This window comes from Mus pahari, chromosome 23 (genome assembly GCF_900095145.1).
Source record: "Mus pahari chromosome 23, PAHARI_EIJ_v1.1, whole genome shotgun sequence".
Classification (NCBI taxonomy): Eukaryota; Metazoa; Chordata; class Mammalia; order Rodentia; family Muridae; genus Mus; species Mus pahari.
In genome coordinates, this window is record NC_034612.1 from 29224180 (window position 1) to 29246558 (window position 22379).

The 22379-nt window shown below is 49.4% G+C and overlaps 2 protein-coding genes across 2 annotated transcripts in view; one reads left to right on the top strand and one right to left on the bottom strand.

Annotated features, from left to right (window-relative positions):
- Nucleotides 1–17126, bottom strand: part of Prkar1b (protein kinase cAMP-dependent type I regulatory subunit beta) — a 140746-nt gene extending 123620 nt beyond the window's left edge. The window contains exon 1 of the mRNA XM_029533623.1: nucleotides 17045–17126. The gene's annotated coding sequence lies outside the window, so the exon portion shown is untranslated. The remainder of the gene's footprint in view (nucleotides 1–17044) is intronic.
- Nucleotides 16998–22379, top strand: part of Dnaaf5 (dynein axonemal assembly factor 5) — a 39081-nt gene continuing 33699 nt past the window's right edge. Inside the window, exons 1-4 of the mRNA XM_029533885.1 lie at nucleotides 16998–17559; nucleotides 18196–18380; nucleotides 19927–20051; nucleotides 20445–20563. Coding sequence (XP_029389745.1) covers nucleotides 16998–17559; nucleotides 18196–18380; nucleotides 19927–20051; nucleotides 20445–20563 — 991 coding nt within the window. The remainder of the gene's footprint in view (nucleotides 17560–18195; nucleotides 18381–19926; nucleotides 20052–20444; nucleotides 20564–22379) is intronic.

Here is a 22379-nt window from a genome sequence, read left to right on the forward strand (position 1 = left end):
AGAGGCAGGGGCATTTCTGTGAGTTGGAGAATTATGCAGTGAATTCTAGGCCATCCGTGGCTACATAGTGAGACACAGACACCCCAACATGCCCCACCCCATGCCACAAAATGAATGTTGGTCCCCAGCACCTGGAAACTGGAAAATAGAAACTTGAGCCTAGGCTACCTAGGGAGGCCCTGTCTCCAGAACATAAGTAAAATAAATAAAAGGCGAAAGAAAAAAGTCACTGAGATAGAGTTGCTGATCTTATGTATTCCTGGGACATGGCGAGGGGCTGTTCCGTGGAGTTCAGAGGGAAGATGGCTCCATTAAACGATGGTCTTTGCAGAAGCTGCATACACATGACTCCATGACATGGGGGCCCTGGAGATGACAGTGTGGGTGTAGACCATGTCTCTGGCCATGTCCAGTGTACAGAACTCCTCCCAAAGGAACAGGAAGAGATGACTGACACTCACTGGAGGATGCTGGGAAATGCTCATGTCAAGGCAGAGAACATGTGCTGAGGGGATACAAACCAAGGGGAGATGCAGAGCACACGCCAAAGCCCAGCTTCTCCCACATGCACAGCCTCAGTCTCAGTGATAGTTTTGGCTTTGTGGTGGTGGGAAAGAAACAGGAACCCTGTGTGAATGGTACTTTAAAAATATTTACCTCTTCTGGGCTAACGTGATAGAGTATCATTTTGTTTATTTTGATATTTTATGTATATATTCCTGAACATTTATGTGTACAATCATGAACAGGCTAGAGTTGGACCCTGTGTGTCTTCCTCTATCACTTTCCACCTCCCCCCCTATTTGTGTATGTGTGCATGTGTGTGTGTGTGTGCTCGTTGCACTCATCTGGGAAGTGGAGTCCACTGGAGACTCCTGGACATCAATCCTGTCTTGAGGGGGCTGGCTTCACAATAGTCCAATGGTAATCCCAGTACTTTTCTTGAAAAACAACACAAAACAGAAAGCCATCCGAGTCCCCATTGGTCCACCCCCCAAAAGGTACATGCTTTGGGGTTCTTTCCCTAGGGATGCACAGGACTTGGTTTTACTCCACCAATGTGGTAAGATATCCACCCTGTGAACTGGAAATTTCTAGCTGCTTTGGAAAGTTAGTATGTCAAATCATGTTTTGCTGGGGCACACAGGTGACAGGATGTCTTGCTGAAGCCAACATGTGAAAGGACATGTGATGAAGGAGTATAAATATGACCCCACAGACTGTGGGAGCTGGGGCATTGTTTTGGTTTGCTCTGCCTGGCTAGTCTTCACTAACAACACACATGTCTCGGTTTGCCTTACATAGCGCTGTTGAGCTCTGCTTGTGGTAAGCCAGCCATTGAGAGAAACTCGCCAAAGAACTGCTCATGAGGTTCCCAGAACTTCTCACCACTTCAGTGAGCCTTGCAATGTCTTCAGAATTGACCTTCAGCTGCTGGTTCGTGCTTGGTGTCTGTCTGCCTAGAGCACTGGCCTGCAGCTGCTCTTTTGTATTTGGTGTTTGCTACAGGACTGAACTGCTGACAAAGAACATTGAGTTCCCCCTCCCCCCTGCAAAGAACTATTGCTAAACAGGTCCACTTCCCCCATATCCTAATAACTTTTCTTTTCCACTCCCTCTGTGGGTGGTGAGCTAGAGGGGAGGTTGAACATTTATTAAAAGTAGGTTACAGAATTCTATGCCTACAATCCTGTGTGTGGTCCATGTCTAGTTTACATGGATACTGATATCAGTCTGGTTGGGAGACTGTCTCCCTGAATGGTTTTAAAGATGCCAGCAGACCTGTTGTGAACTCACGTGCAAAGAATCACATGGCAAGTGACTGGTACAGTCTCTAAGGGTAGCAAAAAAGGGGGTGGGGGCCAGATCTAACTGCCAGGAAATGATACTACCAAAAAGTATGGGAAAATACCTGTCCTGGTCCTGCCTAGGAAAGGACCCTGCACTGGCAGTGATGGGGCCTTCAGGAGACCAAGCCAAGCTCTGCCTGGACATCAGCCTTCAAATACCATGAAATAAGTGCTGCTTCAAACCACTAAATCTGTAGTCATATGCTATACAACTATAGAGAACCAAATCAAAGCAGGAATCAAAGAAAAGATGATGGGAATGTAGTCTGTGTAGAATTCCCCAATAGGGGGCTGGGGTGTGGCTCAATGGTAGAATCCCTGCCTATAATCCCCTCATGAGGGGCTGGGGGCATGGCTCAGTGGTAGAGCACCTGCCTAGAATCCCCTCGTGAGGGGCTGGGTTGCAGGGCTGGGTTGTAGCTCACAGGTAGAACCAATGGCTTAGCATATGCAAGGTCCTGGGTTCCATTTCTTGTACTGAAAAACAACAAAAACAACAAAAGACTAATAAAAACAGTATAGGAATTCAACATAAAATTTGAAGATAACTAAAAAAAAAAAAAAAAACAATTAAAATTAAATGGGATTCCTATGTCCTTCCTTCCCCAGATAGAATTCAAGTGAATAAAAAAATCTAATCCAGTTACAAGATAAGGAAATTCGTAATACTGCACTAGAAGTCGCTAAACACATTACAGAAATCACGAGTGTTAATACTTGGTAATCTTGTATATTAAAGTAAAAAGCCATGCATTAATAAAAAATTACAACCAGTCAGAGTATGGCAGCATACACCTATAAGCTCATCACTCCTAGGGCAGAGGATCACAGGGTGGAGACCAGTGTGAGCTCCAGAGTGAGATCATGATTTAAAACAAACAAACAAAAAACCCAAACATTTGAAAGGCAAAACAGGAACTGAGAGAGCAGGGGTGGGTATTCAAGGCCAGCCCGGGTTATGTAAGATACTCTCTATATAGAGTCAGTCTGGTGCTGCTTGTATTCAGGAGGAGGGGCAGGGGGAGGAAGGGGAGGAGAAGGAAGAGAGGAGGGGGAGGGGAAGAGCAAAGTTTATATATACTTACATATATATAAAATACTTATCACAAAGGGGGGATTTTTAACCTTCCTGGATATTAAATAAAATTTCATTAAATCTGCAGAGACACCATTTGTAAAAAGTATTTTATTTGTATTTTTAAATTTTGTGTGTGTGTGTGTGTGTGTGTGTGTGTGTGTGCAGTGCCCACAGAGGCCATATCCCCTGGATCTAGAGTTAACAAGCAGTTAGGAGCTTCCTGGTGTGGGTACTGCGGAACTCAAGCCTCTGCAATGACAGCATGTGCAGAGCCACCATTTTTAATCTATTGAGGAAAAATATTAATTGTACAACAGGCTGGGAAGATGGATCTGTGGGCAAAGTGTGTGCTCTGCAAGCCTAAAGACCTGAGCTCAGTCTTCACAACAGCAGAAGAGACCGGCAGTGGCACACACCTTTAATCCCAGACAGATGCAGGGACATGGATAGAAACCGGAAGGCATCGGGGGCCAATTCCCACCTTTTAGAGCCCATTCCCTCAGAGGCAGGGTCTCTAGGCCAGGGCTAGTGTCTTGGCCTGGCTGGAAACTAGCAAGCCCTAGCAGTCAGTCCCCGAGAAGTCTGCTCCCTCGGAGCCTCTGTGGGAATGTGGCTTGTCCTGTGGTGTGGGGGATCAGTGTTCCAGTCCTCAGAAAGAGCTCTTCAACACTGAGCCATCTCTCCAGTCCCACGTTAAATATTTATTGTGTGTGTGATTGTGCAAGCACGTGTATGTCACAGAAATGTGCTAAGCAGTGATGGCGCATACCTTTGATCCCAGCACTCTGGGAAGTAGAGTTGGAGGTCAGCCTGGTCTAAAGTGAGTTCCAGGACAGCCAGGGCTACAACCAGGGCTACATAGAAACCCTGTCTCCAAGAAACAACAACAGCAAACCAAACCAAACCAAACCAAACCAAACAACATAGACATGGACCTGGCGAGATGACGTCTCAGCATGGAAAGGCACTTGCAATCAGCCCTGATCGTGGAAGGGGGGAACCAACTCCTGCAAACTGTCCTCTGGCCCACACAGGCGCACCATGGCACAGGAACACATACATCCAGGAACCTGATGATATGGTTTGGTGGGGGCTTGGGGGGACACACAGGGCTTCATACTTAACATATCTATGGAGATCAATTTATAAACATCTTTAGAGTACAGACGCAAAGCTTGCCTTCTGTAGTGGTCCCCCATTGACTAGCCCTCATGAGTCCTGGATTGTCTATGTAGTCCGGTATCTTTTTGCACATAAACCGACACAGTTATTTATGTGTTTATATTGCCTTCTTTGTAAAAATGCATGAAGCCAGAAATGCTGAGTGGGTGCTAAATAACCACAAGAAAGAGCTCATGAAGTTATTGTACAATATTATGTGTCTGTTAAAAAGATGAAACAATTCTGCATGAATTAAAATAAAACTCTCTCTCTCTCTCTCTCTCTCTCTCTCTCTCTCTCTCTCTCTCTCTCTCTCTCTCTCTCTTTCCTTCTTTGTGAGCTTCAACATTTTGGGATGGGTGATTCATTAAACAGCAATGTTACATAATCACCACCACCTACTTCAGGATCACTTTGCCCCCAACCATGCATATGCCTTCCCCTGCAGCCTTGGTCATCTGCCAGTGTTTCTGTCTCTGTGATGGAGTCCTCCATCTGTTCAGGATTGGCACCAGAGCCCGCCAGCCCTGCGACAGCTTCTTTTCCCTTCCGTCCACTTACCCATGAGATAACTCAGCTACCTCACTCGCTCATGTGCTTTAGCCCAAGCATAAACCTTCATCCTACCCCACTTTCCCCAAATTTGGTCCTCCCTCCACAAGACCACCACTCTGCAGCAGCCACAGACCTCACTCTTTCTCCACCCCACAATTCCAGGTGATGTTTCCACCAGGCAGAGCCTACCCTGTCCCCAGTGATCCTGTCCCTCTCTTCCACTGTCGTCTGTTGTGTGCCTTTTCCCAGGGAGATGAACATACATCTATGCATTCCAGAGAGGACACCAATGGACAGGGAGACCTAACTAGCCTATCCAAGTCTACTTCAGTGACTCAGTTGTTTTAGCTGGGAATACATGCCCTTGGGCAACGCAGAAGCCACAACACTATCACCATAACGCCTTCAGAGAGGAGGACAATACATAACTGCCTTCATCCAATCCGTGGCCACCTACAAATCCTCAGAAGGGGTGGGGCCTCACAAGCCTCGCCCCCTAGCAATCATTAACTGCCTATAAATCTTTAGAAGGGGCGGGGCCCCAGAGCCACACCTCCCTAGCAATCATTAGCCATCTATAAATCCTCACAAAAGTGGGGCCTCCTGAGGCCCCCACCCTGCCTCTGGACTGAAAGTTGAGGATCCAGTCTTGTGCAGGTCTTCTGGTGATCATGCTGCTGACAGATGAAGAACACAAGGGCTATGTCGAAGCCAGAGGACAGTGGTCTGTATTGCACTCTCCCTGGACCCTGGGCAGGCAACTCCCCAGTGCAAGGAGCAGCAGCCCGGCTTTGACTGGTGGTTGGAGTGAAAACGGCCCCCTCAGGCTTTCTAGGGAGTGGCACTATTAGGAGGTGTTGGCGGAAGTGTGTCACTAGGGGTGGGCTTTGAGGTTTCGATTTCTCAAGCCAAGCTCATTCCTATGCTCGCTTCCTGCTGCCCGTTGACCCAGATGTAGAATTCTCAGCTACCTCTCCAACACTATGTTTGCCTGTGTGCAGCCCTGCTTCCTGCCATGATGACAATGGGCTAAACCTCTGTGTCTTAGTTGGGGTTTTACTGCTGTGACCAGACACAATGACCAACACAACAAAGGACAACATTTAATTGGGGCTGGCTTACAGGTTCAGAGGTTCAGTCCGATATCATCATGGTGGGAAACATGGCAGCATCCAGGCAGGCATTGTGCAGGAGGAGCTGAGAGTTCTACATCTTTACCTGAAGGTTGCTAGCAGAATACTGACATACAGGCAGCTAGGACTAGGGTATTATAGCCCATGCCCACAGTGACACACCTACTCCAACAAGGCCATACCTCCCAACAGTGCCACCCCCTGGGCCACGCACATACAAATCATCACACTCTTACCCTGTAAGCCAGCCCCAATTAAATGCTTTCCTTTATAGGAGGTGCTAAGGTCATGGTGTCTTTTCACTGCATTGAAACCCCTAATGAAGACACCCACCTTTCACTCAGTCTTAGCTGAACACCTGGAAAGTGTCTCCCACAACTCAATAAACATATGTCAGGCGAAACAATAAATGAATGAACCTGAGTTAATTTTGCTAAAAATCTGTTTACTGGTTGAGAGGACATACTTCTTGGAAGACACTTGAAAAGCCCCTTTCCTTGCTTTTTGAGGGTCTTTAAAATATATGCAGTACAGGGAGTTAAGCAGAATAAATTTAGACGGCCTTGCTATATTTTGGCTGGGACATAATTTAAAAGTTCCATATTTACATTAAGATAGAAATCCAGTGTAGGTTTGGTGAGATGACAGTTCAGTGGCTAAAACTGCATGCTTCCAAGCCTGATGATTGATTTGAATTTGAACCAACTCCCAAAAGTTGTCCTCTGAACAACACACACACACACACACACACACACACACACACACACACACATTAAAAAAAGAAGAGCAGGGCGTGGTGGCCCACGCCTTTAATCCCAGTACTCGGGAGGCAGAGGCAGGCAGATTTCTGAGTTCGAGGCCAGCCTGGTCTACAAAGTGAGTTCCAGGACAGCCAGGGTTATACAGAAAAACCCTGTCTTGAACCCCCCCCCAAATAAATAAAAATTAAAAAAGAAGAAAGATATAACCCATAAATATCTCAACTCCTACGTGCTAGAGGCTAGAAAAACCTTTGTTTTCCTCCACAGGGCTGTTCTGTGGGAGCCAAGGGACAGACCAACCTGTCCTCCCCCTTCTCACTCTGCCATCCCCTCCTCAGATGGCCAGCCTGCCCCACAATGGAGCATACATGGCAACTCAGGTGCACAGCACCAAGTCCGCCATGCTGCCTGCCTTCTATAACAGATTCATTGCCTTACCATCCTGCGCACGACTCACTCGGGAGTTGGTGAGCCATCACTTCCTAAGGTTGACTCATAGTCCTCTGTGCATCAGGTCACATGTGCCTTTTTTTTTTTTTATACCAGTGACAGACATCTGGGTTGTTTCATCTTGTGAATAATGCTATGGAGAACATGGGTGAGGGGGTGGCCACACAGCCATGACAGAGTACTAAGGCTACTGGTAAGACCCTGGGTCCCATCTCCCAAGACCAAATCAAACAAACAAAAGATGGTTGTGCAAATAGTAATTCAACTCCCAGGTTCTGCTTGAGTTATTCAGAAAAGAGTTGCTCGAGGTCAAGGTGATCGATCCTATGGCTTTTGTTTCTCCTGCAGCTGTGAACCGATCCAGTGCTACAGGGCTGCAAGACAAGAGCCCTAACAATGTGCAACACCCTCGCACTCACGTTTGCTATTCTGGAAAGGGCTTCTTCACAGCAGCCAAAAGATAAAAGCAACCCAAGAGATCAGCAAAGCACACGGTATGCACCACCCTTACAGAGGGCTGCAATCCAGCCCCAGAAGAGGACCAGGGCAGGAGATGCCTCCTCAGCTCCCTAGCTCCCTCCTACAAAGAGGACGCTGGTTTAGACTGCAAAGTAGGAAGCTTGGAGCAGGTTCACCAGGCTGCCCCAGTACTGGAGAGTTCCAGCCAGGAGAAATCCTTGTCATGTTGTCCTTGGGAGTGTGGATGCACCTGTTCTGATGGACAGGAAGCAGCTGTGCCAGGTCTCTTCAACTCAAGAGCTTCGAGTGGCTGGGCACTCTCTTTCCACCACTTTCCACTGGCATGTCTGGAATCCAGCCCAGACTCCACAGCAGGTTTGCATGCAGGAGGAAAACTGTTGCTGGCTACTTTAGCAAATACACTTCCAAGAGTTTTATAGATCCGACTTATGTGGTTCCCTTCCATTTCTAATTAACTGAAGGTTTATCTGTGTCAATATCACCAAGTGCTGGAATCTATGGAATCTGATAGTTTTAAACCTGATTGCAGCTGAAGATGACCTTGAACCCCTGATCCTCCTGAGTGCTGGGGTTACAGGAATGCGGTAGCATTCCTGGTTTAAATAGTGCTGGGGATGGAACCCAAGATTCATGAATTCCAGGCAAGCACTCTACCAACGGAGCCACATTCCCAACGCTGAATTATTTTTTTATTAATTTGCATTAGTATCAGCTCAATTTGATTATGTCTTAACCCTTTTTTAAAAGTTCATTATCTTGCCAGGCAGTGGTGGTTCATGCCATTAATCCCAGCACTAGGGGCAGAAGCAGGCAGATCTCTGAGTTTGAGGCCAGCCTGGTCTCCAGAGCAAGTTCCAGGCTACAGAGAAACTGTGACTTGAAAACCCAAAAATAAAATAAAATAAAATAAAGAGATAAAAATACTTATTTTTATTTAGATAATAATAAAAATAAGTATTTTTATTTAGATAATAATAAAAATAATTATTTTAGATTCACTTGTTAGTATTTTCTTTAGGATTCTGGCATCTGTCTTATGACCCTGTGAGATTTCAGGTACAATGCTGCCCTCATGAAATGAACTGGAAGTATCCCCTTCCAGCTTTCTTGAAAGATTATAATTGCTCATTAAATGTTTTGAATTTCTTGTCAGCCAAACCACCTGGGCCAGGCCTGGAGAGATGGCTCAGTGGTTAAGAGAACTGGCTGCTCTTGCAGAGGACCTGGGTTCAGTTCCCAGCACCTACATGGCAACCCACAACTACCTGAAACTCTAGTATTCAGGCGGTCAGATACTCTCTTCTGATCGAAGGGCACTGAACACACGTGGTATACAGACAGACAAAATAAATCTTTTTTTTAAAGAAATATCTGGGGTACAATCTAGACTATGAGGAGCTTTTACATTATGAATACCATTTCTTTATGTTTCTATTCCTTTATTATTTTTTTGAGACAGTCTCATTATGGAGCCCAGGACAGAATAATGTCAGCAGTAGGCCATCCTCCTGCCTCAGACTGAGCAGAAGGGTCACAGGTGGGCAGCAACACACCTGGTTTCTTGTGTTTGAATGTTTAAAGTTTTGTTGTGTGTGTGTGCGCTTGTGTGTATGTGCATGCACACACGTGTGTACATGTGTGCATGCATGTGTGCGTGTGTAGGTCAGTGGACAACTTGTAGGAGTCAGTTCTTACTTTCCACCATGTAAATCCTAGAACTGGAACTCAGGTTATCAGTGTTGCACTTTTATCTGCTGATCCATCTTGCCAGTCCATGTATTTTAATCACAGACATCAATAAGTTTTTTTTTTTTAAGATTTATTTATTTATTACATGTAAGTACACTGTAGCTGTCTTTAGACACTCCAGAAGAGGGCGTCAGATCTTGTTACGGATGGTTATGAGCCACCATGTGGTTGCTGGGATTTGAACTCCAGACCTTCGGAAGAGCAGTCGGTGCTCTTACCCACTGAGCCATCTCACCAGCCCCATCAATAAGTTTCTAACTTATTATACAGGGTGTTGTAATGAGTTGCCCTGAAGATGACAACATGGTGACATGCTCAAAAACGTCTCTGGCTGATGCTGGCACAACCAGTCACTCCTGGTTTGTTTCTGTGTTGTGTACTCCACTGTAGCTGTTTCCTGAGTTTTCAGGGGACTCTCCTATCTCCACCTCCAATTTTGCCCCTGGGGTTACAGATACACAGTACCACACCTAGCCTTTTATGGGAGTTTTGGGGATTAGTTTTGTGTGACAAGCACTTCTGCCCTCTGCGCCATCTCACCAGTTCCACTAGTGGGGATTTTCCCATGATGCACCTTTCCCATGCTTGCCTGCTGTCCACTGTGTTCTTAGATTTCGAGGTTCAATGTGGAGCAGAACAGCTCAGAGCCAGCACTTTCTAGGGCTCTCTCTACTTTATAATGTCTTTGAGCCAAGCACCACATTCAGTCCTGTTAGGGGCCTCTCTACACATTCCTGTATGCAGGAGTGACAGAGCCGCCTACCAGCGTGTTTGCCCATGCATATATTGCCTGGAAAGCTTAAATTTAACTTTTCTTTAAATATAACTATAGCTACTTTCTACAGGAACAACAACCACTCTGGGTTAAATATTTGTTTTTAATGTTTTGGGGCCGGTAAGATGGTTCAGCAGGCAAAGGCACCTAATACCAAGCTAAATGGGCCTGAGTTCATTCCATGACCCGCACTGTGAGAGAACGCAGTCCTGTAAGTTGCCCTCTGACTTCCACACATGTATACACACATACACACACACACACACACACACAGAGAGAGAGAGAGAGACAGAGAGACAGAGAGAGAGAGAGAGAGAGACAGAGAGAGACAGAGACAGAGACAGAGAGAGAATGTAATTTAAACATTTAATTATTTTATTAGTATATTTTATACATTTCATATTTCATACATGTACATGGTGTAGTTCAATCAAATTTGCCAAGGCCTATTAACCTTATCCGTCTTCCACAACATTTTTTGCTTCAACTATCAATAAAAATAAATGAAGCAATCACATGAAGGTGGGATGTAGGTCTATTGTCAATGGCAGAAACTCATTTGAGTGAAGTCTGTAATGAATAGCTTGGCTTATAAATCTGGAGGCTGAAGGCCAAAACATTGCATCAAATGGCCATCTGGTTGGCAGAATCCCGAGGTAGCGTCAACATCACTTGACAATACGAAGAGAATGTTTCTGTTACAGTTTGGGATATGCAATATTTCCCACAGCCTTCTGCTGGCACATTTGGTCCCAAGCTGGTGGTACTTACTATTCTGGGACATTCTGAAAACTAGGATGGAGAACTAATGTAGGACATCACTAGGGGCATAGGTCCTGGGACCTTTTTCCTTCTGACTCTGTTTTCTGTTTGACAAAAAGTGACCAATTCCCTTTGCCATATATCCTTGTTGCCATGATGGTCTTTCTAAGCCTATGGAACCAAGCATGTATAGACCCAAACCTCTGAACCCATGAGCAAATCGACCCTTTTTCCTTTAAGCTGTTTCTGTCAAGTATTTGGTCACAGCAATGAGAAAAGTCTATATATGCACATTTTCCCTGTGAGCGAGCATATGTGTGTGTGTGCGCGCGCGCCCCTGTGTGATAATTTAAGTGGGGAAAATGTCCCCCATATATTTGAATACCTGGTCCCCAGTTGGTGACGCTGTTTGGGCAGGTAGAGTAGGGACCTGGAAGACAGTAATGTTGAGAGTAAAGCAGACTACAGAGGCCTAGCTCAAGGATAAATTTCAAAGTAATGGACTAATTTCTTAGGCAAGCACATTTCAGACAGCACAACACTGAATCTGCAGTGTGATTGTTACTGGTAACACTTAATGCACGTCTACAGTGTAAGATGAATGAGGCAGAAAGAAATACATAATGTATGGTCTGAAACGGAAAAAGGCCATTAGGGGGCTTAATGTTACAGACAGAGCCTATGTCAGAGGAGATAAGCACCATTAGGGAGAGGCCTGATCCACACTAGAACAGAGGGAAGGGTACACTTGGGGGGTGACGCCACCCAGCAAAGCTTTCAGACTGTGAAAGCAAAAGGCTTAAGTTTTCTACTCCTAGAAAGCAATAACAGGGGCTGGGGAAACGGCTCAGAGGTTAAAAGTATGGGTTGCTCTTCCAAACAAACTGAGTTCAATTCCTATCACCTATGTGGTGGCTCACAACCATGCAGTTTTGGAGGATGCAATGCCCGCCCCTGGCCTCCCAGAGCACCAGCCTCACTTCTGGCATACAAATGTGCTTGCAAGCAAAGCACCTATACACACATTTTTTTTTTTAATGTATCAAACAAAAGCCATGGCAAATATGATTCAAGGAGGGCAGAGTTTGTCCCAATCACTTCCAGTTTCCTCCACGAGGCGCTGCCTTTAGACACATGGAGGATGTAAGACTGAAAGCCTGCAGGCTCTTTGTCTATGGTCTCAGTAAGCCACTGAGACTAGGCAGAAAGTAGTAGAGAAGCCCCTGCGGGCAAGCCCCAAAAGACCACCCGGTGACACTGCAAATATGAAACCTAGGTTGGAGATCCTAAGATACTGGAGATGCCAGAGCCATGGGCTGTCAGAGAGAGAGAGACATAGAAAGGGAATGGAAATAGCCCAAGCAGCAGCAAAGCTGCCCAAGAGTAAGGTATGCCACAGGCAGCAGGGCTGGAGGAGCAGAGCCAGATATGGAGGCTGGGTTTGAGATCTGAAAGCTGTGGTCTACTTCCAGCTTGGTCTCTGCTTTGTGACTGTGCATGAGCGCTCAGCTAGCTGCACCTGACATGATACCGGCTACTTGTGGCTATGCCTCCTCACCATGATGGACTCATCCCTCTGGAAACATAAGCCAAAATAACCTCTTCCTTCTATAAGTTACTGTGGTGGTTTGAATAGGTGTGGCCCCTACAGACTCACGGGTGTGAACGCTTAGCCCATGGGGAGTGGCATTATTAGGAGGTGTGGCCTAGTAGGAGGAAGCATGTGACTATGGCTTTGAGGTCTCCTATGCTCAAGCTCCACCCAGTGTGGCACACAGACCCCTTATGCTGCCTGTGGGTCAAGATGCAGAACTCTCCAGTCCTCCAGCACCATGTCTGTCTGCATGCAGCCATGCTTCCCATGACTGACAATGGAGTAAACCTCTGTAACTGTAAGCCAGCCCCAATTAAATGCTGTCTTTCATTAGAGTAGCCATGGCCATGGTGTCTCCCTGCAGCAACGGAAACCCTAACGAAGGCAGCTGCCTTGCTCATGATGCTTTATCACAGCAACAGACAAGTGACTAACACCTCTTCTCTTTTTTTTTTTTTTAAAAAAGATTTATTTATTTATTTATTATATGTAAGTACACTCACTGTAGCTGACTTCAGACACTCCAGAAGAGGGCGTCAGATCTCGTTACAGATGGTTGTGAGCCACCATGTGGTTGCTGGGATTTGAACTCAGGACCTTCAGAAGAGCAGTCAGGTGCTCTTACCAGCTGAGCCATCTCACCAGCCCCCACACCTCTTCTCTTAAAGTCACCAGAGTTCAGTCATGCGGACTCCTCCCTGGTGACCTTTTCTAAGCCCCAGCACTTTCCCAGGTCACAACTGTATCACCATCCCACCTCTTTGTACAACACAATGGGGATTAAACTTCAGTATAAACAACTGGGAAACACTCATTATATTCTGCCACATGTGACCAGCAGTTACTCTTTAGCTGGTCCATTCCATTCCGCTGTGCTCCCCAGCCCTCTGGCAATCAGTTTTCCCGTTTCCACTGTGCTTGGGGGACTTCCTTTAGATGCCCTGTAGGCAGTTCTGTTAGCAACATGTTCTACTGGCTTGCCTTATCCCTGAGAATGCCCGATTCCCCCTTCATTCCTGAAGAATTTGCTTGACAGAATCCACAGTTAACAGTTTTCTTTACAAGCGTGAGGAATCCTGTGCCCTTCCTTCTGGCTCCTGTAGCCACAAAGAAGCAGCGGATCTGGTTGAGACTGCGTCTCTCCTACCTGCAACATGTCATTTCTCATTGACAAGCAAGGTTTTCCTTTTCTTGGGTTGCCAAATGTTTAACTTATGCCAGGTGTGATGGTTCATGTCCGTAATCCTAGCACTTGGGAAAGTGAAAAAGACTGGCTACAACTCAAGGACAGTCCACAGTGTAAGACCTTGTTTCAAAAATATAGAGAAGGTCAGGTATCCTGGTGCATGCCTTTAATCCCAGCACTCGGGAAGGAGAGAGGCAGCCAGCCAATGTGAGCTAGTTAGTTCCAGACCAGTCTAGCCTATAGAGTGAGTCAGTTTCTCTCTCTCTCTCTCTCTCTCTCTCTCTCTCTCTCTCTCTCTCTCTCTCTCTCTCTCTCTCTCTCTCTCTCTCTCTCTCTCTCTCTCTTGTGTGTGTGTGTTTATGTGTGTGTGTGTGTGTGTGTGTGTAACAGCAGGATAGATAACAGAGAAATAAAAAGGTTAATTATGATGTACCTTGGTATGGGTTGCTGGCAGATTTACCATATCAAGGCTTCTTCAGCCTCTTGCATCTTTCTTTGACTTGGAGGCATCTATAGCCATTACTTCTTTTAGCCCCACAACTCCGCCTTAATGTTCTGGAGTGCTGATGAAATTATCCCACTAACTTCTGAGACTCAGGAGTTTTATTTTTATTTGAGACAGGATGTATATTCAGCCCAGAACCTTCCATCCTCCTGCCTTGGCCTCCTCAGCGCTGCAATCTCAGGCATACGCCACCAGACGTGGCTTAGGCGCACACTCTGCACTATTCTCTTTGCTCTCCAGTTCTAGCGCTCCGTCACCTGCAGCCCACCACTGCGCCCTTCTAACGACGGACGGTGTTAGTCTGGTTCTTTTCTCAGATTCTATAACTCCAACTCGGCGCTCTACAATTTCTTTTTCTTTGCTAAATTTTTTTTTTCGATTTTAAATGAGTTTGTAATCACTTTTTCTTCTAATTGCTTCTGAAAGCGATTTTCATGGTTGTCGACACGTCCTCGGCAGATGGCTCATTTTGGCATCCATTTCAGTGAGCAGCCTTTTTGCATTCCCATTGCGAATGTTCTTGGAATGATAAGCGGATTTTTCAAATGTACGCCGGACATTTGGGTTACTCTGTTTGGAGACTCCTGGTTCTTCTACGTTAGCAGGCAGCTAGCTGCTAATGCCAGTGTGTGGCTGTATGTCACATGTGCAATCTGGCTTGCCACTGTGGCCTCTTGTTGCCAGCTTTGTCTCTGGCATCCCCCTTTGCTCTCCTAGTCTGTTTGATTCTCTGGCACGGGTGGGGTTCCTCGGTCCCTGCTGGTGTCATCTGCAAGGTTATGAAGGTGTGTCTCTGGGGTCCATCCTACTGAGGATGTGGGTCTCCATGGTAGGCAGCTTCACAACACTACCTATGTGATCCCCACTGACACCCCCATGTGCAGGCAGGGTCAGGTGAGCCTACAGGCGCTCTGACACTGTCACTGGGGACAGACTGGGGACTGGAACTGGCACACTGGTTAAGGTCTCTGCTGGGCACTGTTCTAGGTCTCTCCTGCCACTGGCCAGACAGAGGGGTTTCCCAGAAGACCTGCCTGTATCTCTTGGCCATCATGTTGGCCTCTCTGGGGCCCAGACTCAGAAATCAAAGAAAAAGGAAACACAGCTCAAGTTCTGAGCTCCAGGCCAGTGTGTTTACTTTCAACTCTCAAGTCTTTTCCTCCTGGGTGTCACCTGTGGGGTATTAGCTGCATTTAGATGGGGGGAACGGGAAAGGTGAACTCATTACTGCTCACAGGACCTACGGGCCCTTCCTGCTGGCCCATCCCAGCCTTCGCAGCAGCCACAGGCATCCTTAGAAGTGCAGACTTAGCTTCCAGAGTTCCACTTAAAGCATCTTCCTTGGCTCCCTGCAGAGAGACAAAGGTTCTCCTGGCTGTCCTGCACATTCCCTGTTCCCCACAAGACACTTCTCCTTCCCCTAAGAATCCCCCTGGCCACAGACAAGCTGCCACAGCCGACCGACCCTAGCCCTCACATCCTGGGATGCTAGGCTAAGATGAAGTTGGGAGAGCTGCTTCCCTGGGCTTGCTGTCTGCCCACCTAACGTTCACAAAGCCTTCTCACAGCTTACACATCTATGCCAAATTCCCTTTATGAGGATAGTAGCTAGCCCCAATGTCTCAACCTTGACATCTGCAAAGATCCTATCTCCAAACACTCACACTCTGATGTACTAGGCTTAAGACTTTTACATATGAGTCCATGACACCTCTAACACCAGGCCTTTGCCTAGCCAGTCACCTCTCTTCACAACTCTTTTGCTACCCAAAGCAATTTTACATGGTTCCCTAAAGCTTCCACACCACATTCAAAACACCTAAGGGTTCACACCAATTTCCCACAAAACTAATGTCAACAACAAAAAGGGCCAAATTTGTTACAAAACCCAACACCTAACATCATAGGCCTGTTCTCAGATGTGACTCATCTGGATGCCCAGGTCATGCAGCAGAGTCAGCCCCAGCACCAGGACTAGGAAGTAGTGCCCAGCGGGGGCCCTGGCCACTGACAATACCATCTCTGACCCCCTAAAGCATTTCCAGCCATCGAGGATACTCCATGTCTAAACTGAGGTCGGACCCGTGTGGCAGATCCACACTCGACTTCTCAATGACCTCTGAGGAACCCAGTAAGGATCAGCCATATCTACACCATTAGAAAGAACCTCAGCTTAAGCTGCCCCTGGGGAAAGGAACCTGAAGGTGCAGGCTTGCAGAAGCTTGACCTCTCGGGCCAAGTTCCAGACTCTGGCACAGGCCAGCTCCGCCCCTAGCCATTTGCCACGCCCCAATGCCTGCGTCCCACCTATCAGCTCTTGTCTCAGGCCCCTCATTCCTCACGCTTCACCTTACTCAGACCCCCATCCCACCCTCGAGCTTTATGTCCCTTCCCCAAATCTGCACCCCACCTACGGAACCTTGTCGGCCAGCTGCGCGGCCCATGTCTCGCCCACCTACCCCCATCCAACCCAATACTCCTTGCCCCGCCTCCTTCCCGTAGACCCTTATTCTTCGCCCCGCCCACAAAAGCCAGGACTCCGCCTACCACCCCCTGCAACGCTCCCAAGTCCACGCCCCGCCTATTTGTTTCTTTACCCTCCCAATACCCCTTATTCCCCTCTCTTTACACTAAGCCCCAACCCAAGAGGCCCGTGTCCCGCCGACCACCCCCTCGGACCGCCCACTACCTCTTTCACCCAAGGCCCTTGCGGAACTTGCCGCCTTCTGCCTGGCCCTCGGGGTTCGCTCGTCCTCCTGCCCGTCACTCCGCCCCCTAAGCCCTTTGCCCGCCCACTTCCCCTGGCCCCGCCCTCACTCTCCGCCCCTCCCCCAGCATCCCTCCTGAGAGGCGCACACTCCGCCTCGAGCCGCCCAGGCAGCCGGAAGTCTTGCCGTAAAGCGTGCTCGGACCGGCGTCCGGGCGCCGGTTCCCTTGGAGACCGGCAACGCGCTCAAGATGGCGGCGCCGGCGGAGGCGGAGGCGGCCGAAGCCGCGGAACTGACCCGCGCGCTGGGCCGCCTGCTACCGGGGCTGGAGACCGAAGATAAGCTGGGGCGGCGGCGCGCCCTGGAGGCTCTGGAGCACGCACTGGAAGAGGCGGTGCGGCCCGGCGCGGACTCCGCTGCCTTCCAGGGCCCCTGGGCCCGGCTGCTGCTGCCGCGCCTGCTGCGGCTCCTGAGCGATCCGGCCGAGGGCTGCCGCGCGCTGGCCGCTCGCCTGCTCGACCTGGGCCTGCGCCGCGCCGCGCGGCCCCGCGACGCCCTGCCGCGCCTGCTGCCCGCGCTCGGCGCGCGCCTGGCCCGCCCCGACCTCGCGCGGCCGCCGCCTGAGCCCTGCGAGGAGCTGCGCCTCGCCCTCGTGCAGCTGCTCCGCCTGGCCGTGGACCTGGGCGGCGCCGCGCTCGCGCCCCACCTGGACGACGCCGTGCGCGCCTTGCGGGCCGCGCTGCTCGACCCCTTCGCTGCCGTGCGCCGGGAAGGCTGCGAGTGCGCAGCCGCCCTGGCCCGGGCCACTCCGGGTGAGCGTCGGATCCGCTTCCCTGGTTCCCTTGATGTCCAGAAACGGAACTGGAGTGGGCTGGTTCCCTTCGTATGGTCATTTCAGATGGGAGGGGGCACGAGACGAGCCCTGGCTGGAGTCAAACTTAACAGTGCTTCTGCTTCAGCCTAAAGTGCTAGACTCTCAGACCTGTGCCACACCCATTTCATGTTCATTTTTATGCAAGGTTATGGGACATGTGGGAAAGGACAACTCAACTTAGTCTCTCTACTCCAGTGTCTTCTCTGTCTCTGACTGTCACTAACTTCCTGGATGAAGGGAGGCTGATTCTCTCGGCCTCCCTTTCGTTTATTTCTACCATCTATCTACAGCTCTGCTTCATCAGAGCCTTTCCCTTTCTTCCTTCTAGGCTAGAGTTTGGAAAAATAAGAGGCCCTGTCTAGTCTTCCGGGAGGGAGCCAACCTTGGGAAATAGGTGTATATGTTCCTCTGGATGCCTGGAGCAGACGCAGCTCCCAGCACCACTGGAGAGGAAAAGTGGGAGCTGAGACTTGCAGAGGCTGGTTTACAAGTCCAGAGGAAGGTTTGGTGGTAGCCACAGAACAGGGCCCCGTGCAGCTGTATCTCATAACCAGCAGCCTTCCTCATCCCACAGAGCACTTCCACATGCAGTCGGAGTCCCTGATAGGCCCCCTGATGCAGACCATCTCCCACCAGCACTGGAAGGTCCGGGTAGCCGTTATCGAAGCTACAGGCACCGTGATTCAGTTTGGCAATGGAAATTCGGTGGATGATGTCCTTTCCCACTTTGCTCAAAGACTCTTCGATGACGTCCCTCAGGTACTGGGATTTTTCTGCTTGACAGTCTTGGAAACCATGTGCTTCTGTTAATAGACGCGTCTTCATGTGCTCAGCCTCTGGGAGAATTTCAGTGCAGGGCCGAGTGCTTAGGGCCTTGCCGAGAAGGACAGAATGAAAGTCCAGTGCTGGGGTAATCTCCATGCTGGTGGGGGGCAGACAGGAGCCCTCCAGATGTAGGCAGAGCCCTCCCTGGCTTTCAGATCACAGGCATGTCTCAGACCTTATGGCTTATGGTAATGTTCCCTACAGAGAAAGGACTGATGGTAGGCAGGCTCTGTCTCCAAGGGAGAAAACAAGTGAAGGGGGAGCACATGACCCTGGTTAGGTGGGGAGGAGGGGAAGCAGGCAGCATGCTCCAGAGAAACTGAAAGCAGTCCCCATCACAGTCAGACTCCACACAGTGACAAGTTGTGTCCCCTCCCTTTGATGACCATGTTGGCCTGAGTGTATCAGGACCCTCCTGCCTCCGTACCTGTGTCACCAGTGCAGGTGTCCAGCCTGCATGTCCTCCCCCATCCTGCTGTAGGCTCGCAGCACATCTTTTTTTTTTAAACATTTATTCATTTATTATATGTAAGTACACTGTAGCTGTCTTCAGACACTCCAGAAGAGGGCGTCAGATCTTGTTACGGATGGTTATGAGCCACCATGTGGTTGCTGGGATTTGAACTTCGGACCTTTGGAAGAGCCGTCGGGTGCTCTTACCCACTGAGCCATCTCACCAGCCCAAATGATGGTTTTTTTGGTTTGGTTTGGTTTGGTTTGGTTTTTTGGTTTTTTGAGACAGGGTTTCTCTGTGTAGCCCTGGCTGTCCTGGAACTCACTTTGTAGACCAGGCTGGCCTCGAACTCAGAAATCCGCCTGTCTCTGCCTCCCGAGTGCTGGGATTGTTGGCGTGCGCCACCACGCCCGGGGCTGCAGCACATCTTTTTATCTTGTTTATTTGTGTACCTCTCTATCACATCATCATTCGCATGTGACCTCAGACTCGTGAATTGAGTTAACAGTCTCCAGGTCGGGGTTGTAGCTCAGACATAGGGCGCTTGCTCAGCATGTACGAGGTGCCAGAATCCATCCTCTGCACTACACACAGCCCTGTGAATTACAGCCACAGTATTGGCACGGTTGTCACCAATACCCCAGTTATCATCCCAGCCATGTATACCTCTCACCAAACCCTGGTGAGGGGTGATCTTTCTGTCCCACATTTGCTTGCTGTAGAGCTGTCATGGAGCCCTGTCACATGTCATACAAGATGCATCTATCGTCACTACAACCCATAAAACGCCCAGGCACCACGGTGACAAAGAAGTCTGCAGACACAGGGTATTGCTAGGGGACAGTGAATCCACAGAGGACAGAGCCAGTGGGCGTCACGAAGTTCTGGATCAGCCGTGATTCTCTCATTTGTCAGGGGTGGGGGCAGTTGTGCCCGCCCCTGTTTCAGGACTAACATCCCACAGCAGGACTCTGAGCCACCCTTCCCAGGGACTCATGAGTGACGCTTCTCTATTCTCTGTGGCAGGTCCGACAGGCAGTGACCTCAGTGGTCGGGGGATGGCTGCTGAATCTCCGGGACCGTTACTCCTTCTTACACAAGCTCACCCCACTGCTGCTCAGCAGCTTCAGTGATGAAATGCCTGAGGTCCGGTAAGTGTCCCGCCGGGCAGGTGGCTGGTGTGGTGTCCCCTACCTGATTTGGAACAAGAGCTTTGCTCCAGAGTTGCCCAAAGAGTCTGCCCATCCCCTTATTCCATGTGTCATGTGGTCCTGTGTCGTATGACCTGTTTCCCATCATTAAGACCCTGTTGGACCTTTCTAATATTTCAGTTGGGCCCATAGGTGGACATCAGGCCCCTGCTGGTATTGTCACCATGTAGTCAGAGCTGGTCTGAAGGCCACTCCTGCCAAGTGATGTGTGTTGCCTCTCCCTTCTCCCCAGCCCAGCAGGTGTTTCCCTGAGGCTTCTGTGGTCAGGGCCTTCATGGACGGGGTCTCCCGGCACCCAGACCTCACTGGCACTCCTGTGTTGCTGTGTTGCAGGCAGACAGCCACCAGCCTGTGGGAGAAGGTTGGGCTGCAGTGGCAGCAGGAGAATGAGACAGATCTGAAGGACAAGCTGGACTTTGCTTCCCCTCCTCCTCCCAACTACCCCGAGCACGGTGAGTGGTGCTGCTGCGGCCACGCAGACGGGAGCTCCAGGACCCTGGAAGAGGCACTGGTAGCTTGCTAGGTCCCTGTTTGGAGGTCACAGGGAAGGGTGCCACCTTCCCTGGATGGCACGCAGGCCCGGCCTCTGGCCTCTGTCTCTCAGGACCTGATTTTTTCCCACCTCTGGGCTCTTTTTTAAAGAAGGGGAGGACTTCCTGTAAGCATCCAGTTGTGCTGTCATCTGTCCACCACTCCCTTCTGAGCATGTGCAGGGACCTGTCGCTGGGCCAGGCCTCTATAGCCCTACTGAAAGTTTTAGGAATGGCACCTGGCAGGCTTCATCCTTTCATCGAGAGCCAGCTAAGCCTGCAGGTCGGGAATGAGTGGCATGTGTCTTCCTGTGTGTGTTCTGAACTTGGGGCAGTCTTCTGTGGGCGCCTGCTTGTCCTCACATAGTCGTAACTTGAGCCCATGTTTGTGCCTGTCTAGCAAGCTCCGCTGTGAGGAGGGTTTCTGCCCACAGCCTGACTGCTGTCTCGTAGGCTTTGACCTCCTCTGTTGTCAGGCGAGCTCATCAAAACCAGCCAGGGTTCCATTCTGACAAGAAAAGAGCATAACCAATGAAAGGCACTGTCCCCAGCTCCTGGGTGGCTCCTTCCCAGCCCCAGGAGAGGGCTCGGGATCTAGTGCGCTGTGGACATGGCAGTGACGTTGAGACTGCTCCTGAACTCTGTTCTACTGAGTTCCTGAGTCTAGGCCAGGGTCTCTGCTCCTGAGGCTCTTTCTTGCCCTCAGAAGCTGGCAGAAGGAAACCACTCCAGTTCTGAGAAAGGTTCAGGTAGCTGTTGTAAGCTGGGTTTGTTCTGATTTGATAAGTCAGGTTGAGAGTGCAGGTTTCCAGATGTAGAGCTAAGGTGTGGAAGCTGTTTGTGTGTTTATCTTTTTTGTGTGTGAGATAATGAATCAGGTTCAAGCTCAGGGCCTCACATGTATGATACCAAGTCTTCTGCCACTGAGCTACATCCCCATCCTGGTTTTTATGCTGCAGCCGAGCAGCCTTGCCCTTGCTGTCCAAGGTTATGCCACACAGTTGACAGGCGATCTAGCAGTGTCCATAGGACAGACTGGCCTTGAAGTGGAAGTCCCTACCTCGACTGTAACAGGAGCGAGGAGAGTGTGGGAGGCAGTGGCTGTCTTGCAGAGATACCACGCTGGACTTGTGCTAAGTGAGAGGCGTGGATGTAGCAGCGTGGAAGGCATGCTTGTGTGCTACGTGTCCGCACTGACCAGCTTCCCAGGCTCAAAGTCTGCAAGGCTCTCTGGATCTAAGGTAGGGCGAGCGAAGCTTGTTTCTGGCAGTAGTCACAGGCATCTCGGTGGCTCTGGTTCTGAACTGCGAGAGCAGCTTCTGCTCAGCTCATTCTTTATCTGAGCAGGGTGGATTCAGAACTTGAGTCACCGTAGCCAGCAGCACAACACTGGGTTTCACGGGTTTGGTTGTTACCCTTTGAAGTTACTTCAGTGTAGGACTAGAGTTGGAAGCTCAAGTTTTCATGACAGTGCAGCATTTTGTCCATCAGGCCTTACTACTTAGACTCAGACTCACCCTAGTCTTCCTTGCTGTTGCCCCTCCCACCCCTGAACCTGACCTCTGCCTACTGTCCTGGGACCTGTATTGTCCTTTGCCGCAGACTGCCTCCTTTGTGGGGTCTCCTATCTGCTTGGAACGGGGTCTCGGTTGCAGATGAGTGAGGATTTGATGAGTGACAAACAGTCCGAGAGAGAGAGAGAGAGAGAGAGAGAGAGAGAGAGAGAGAGAGAGAGAGA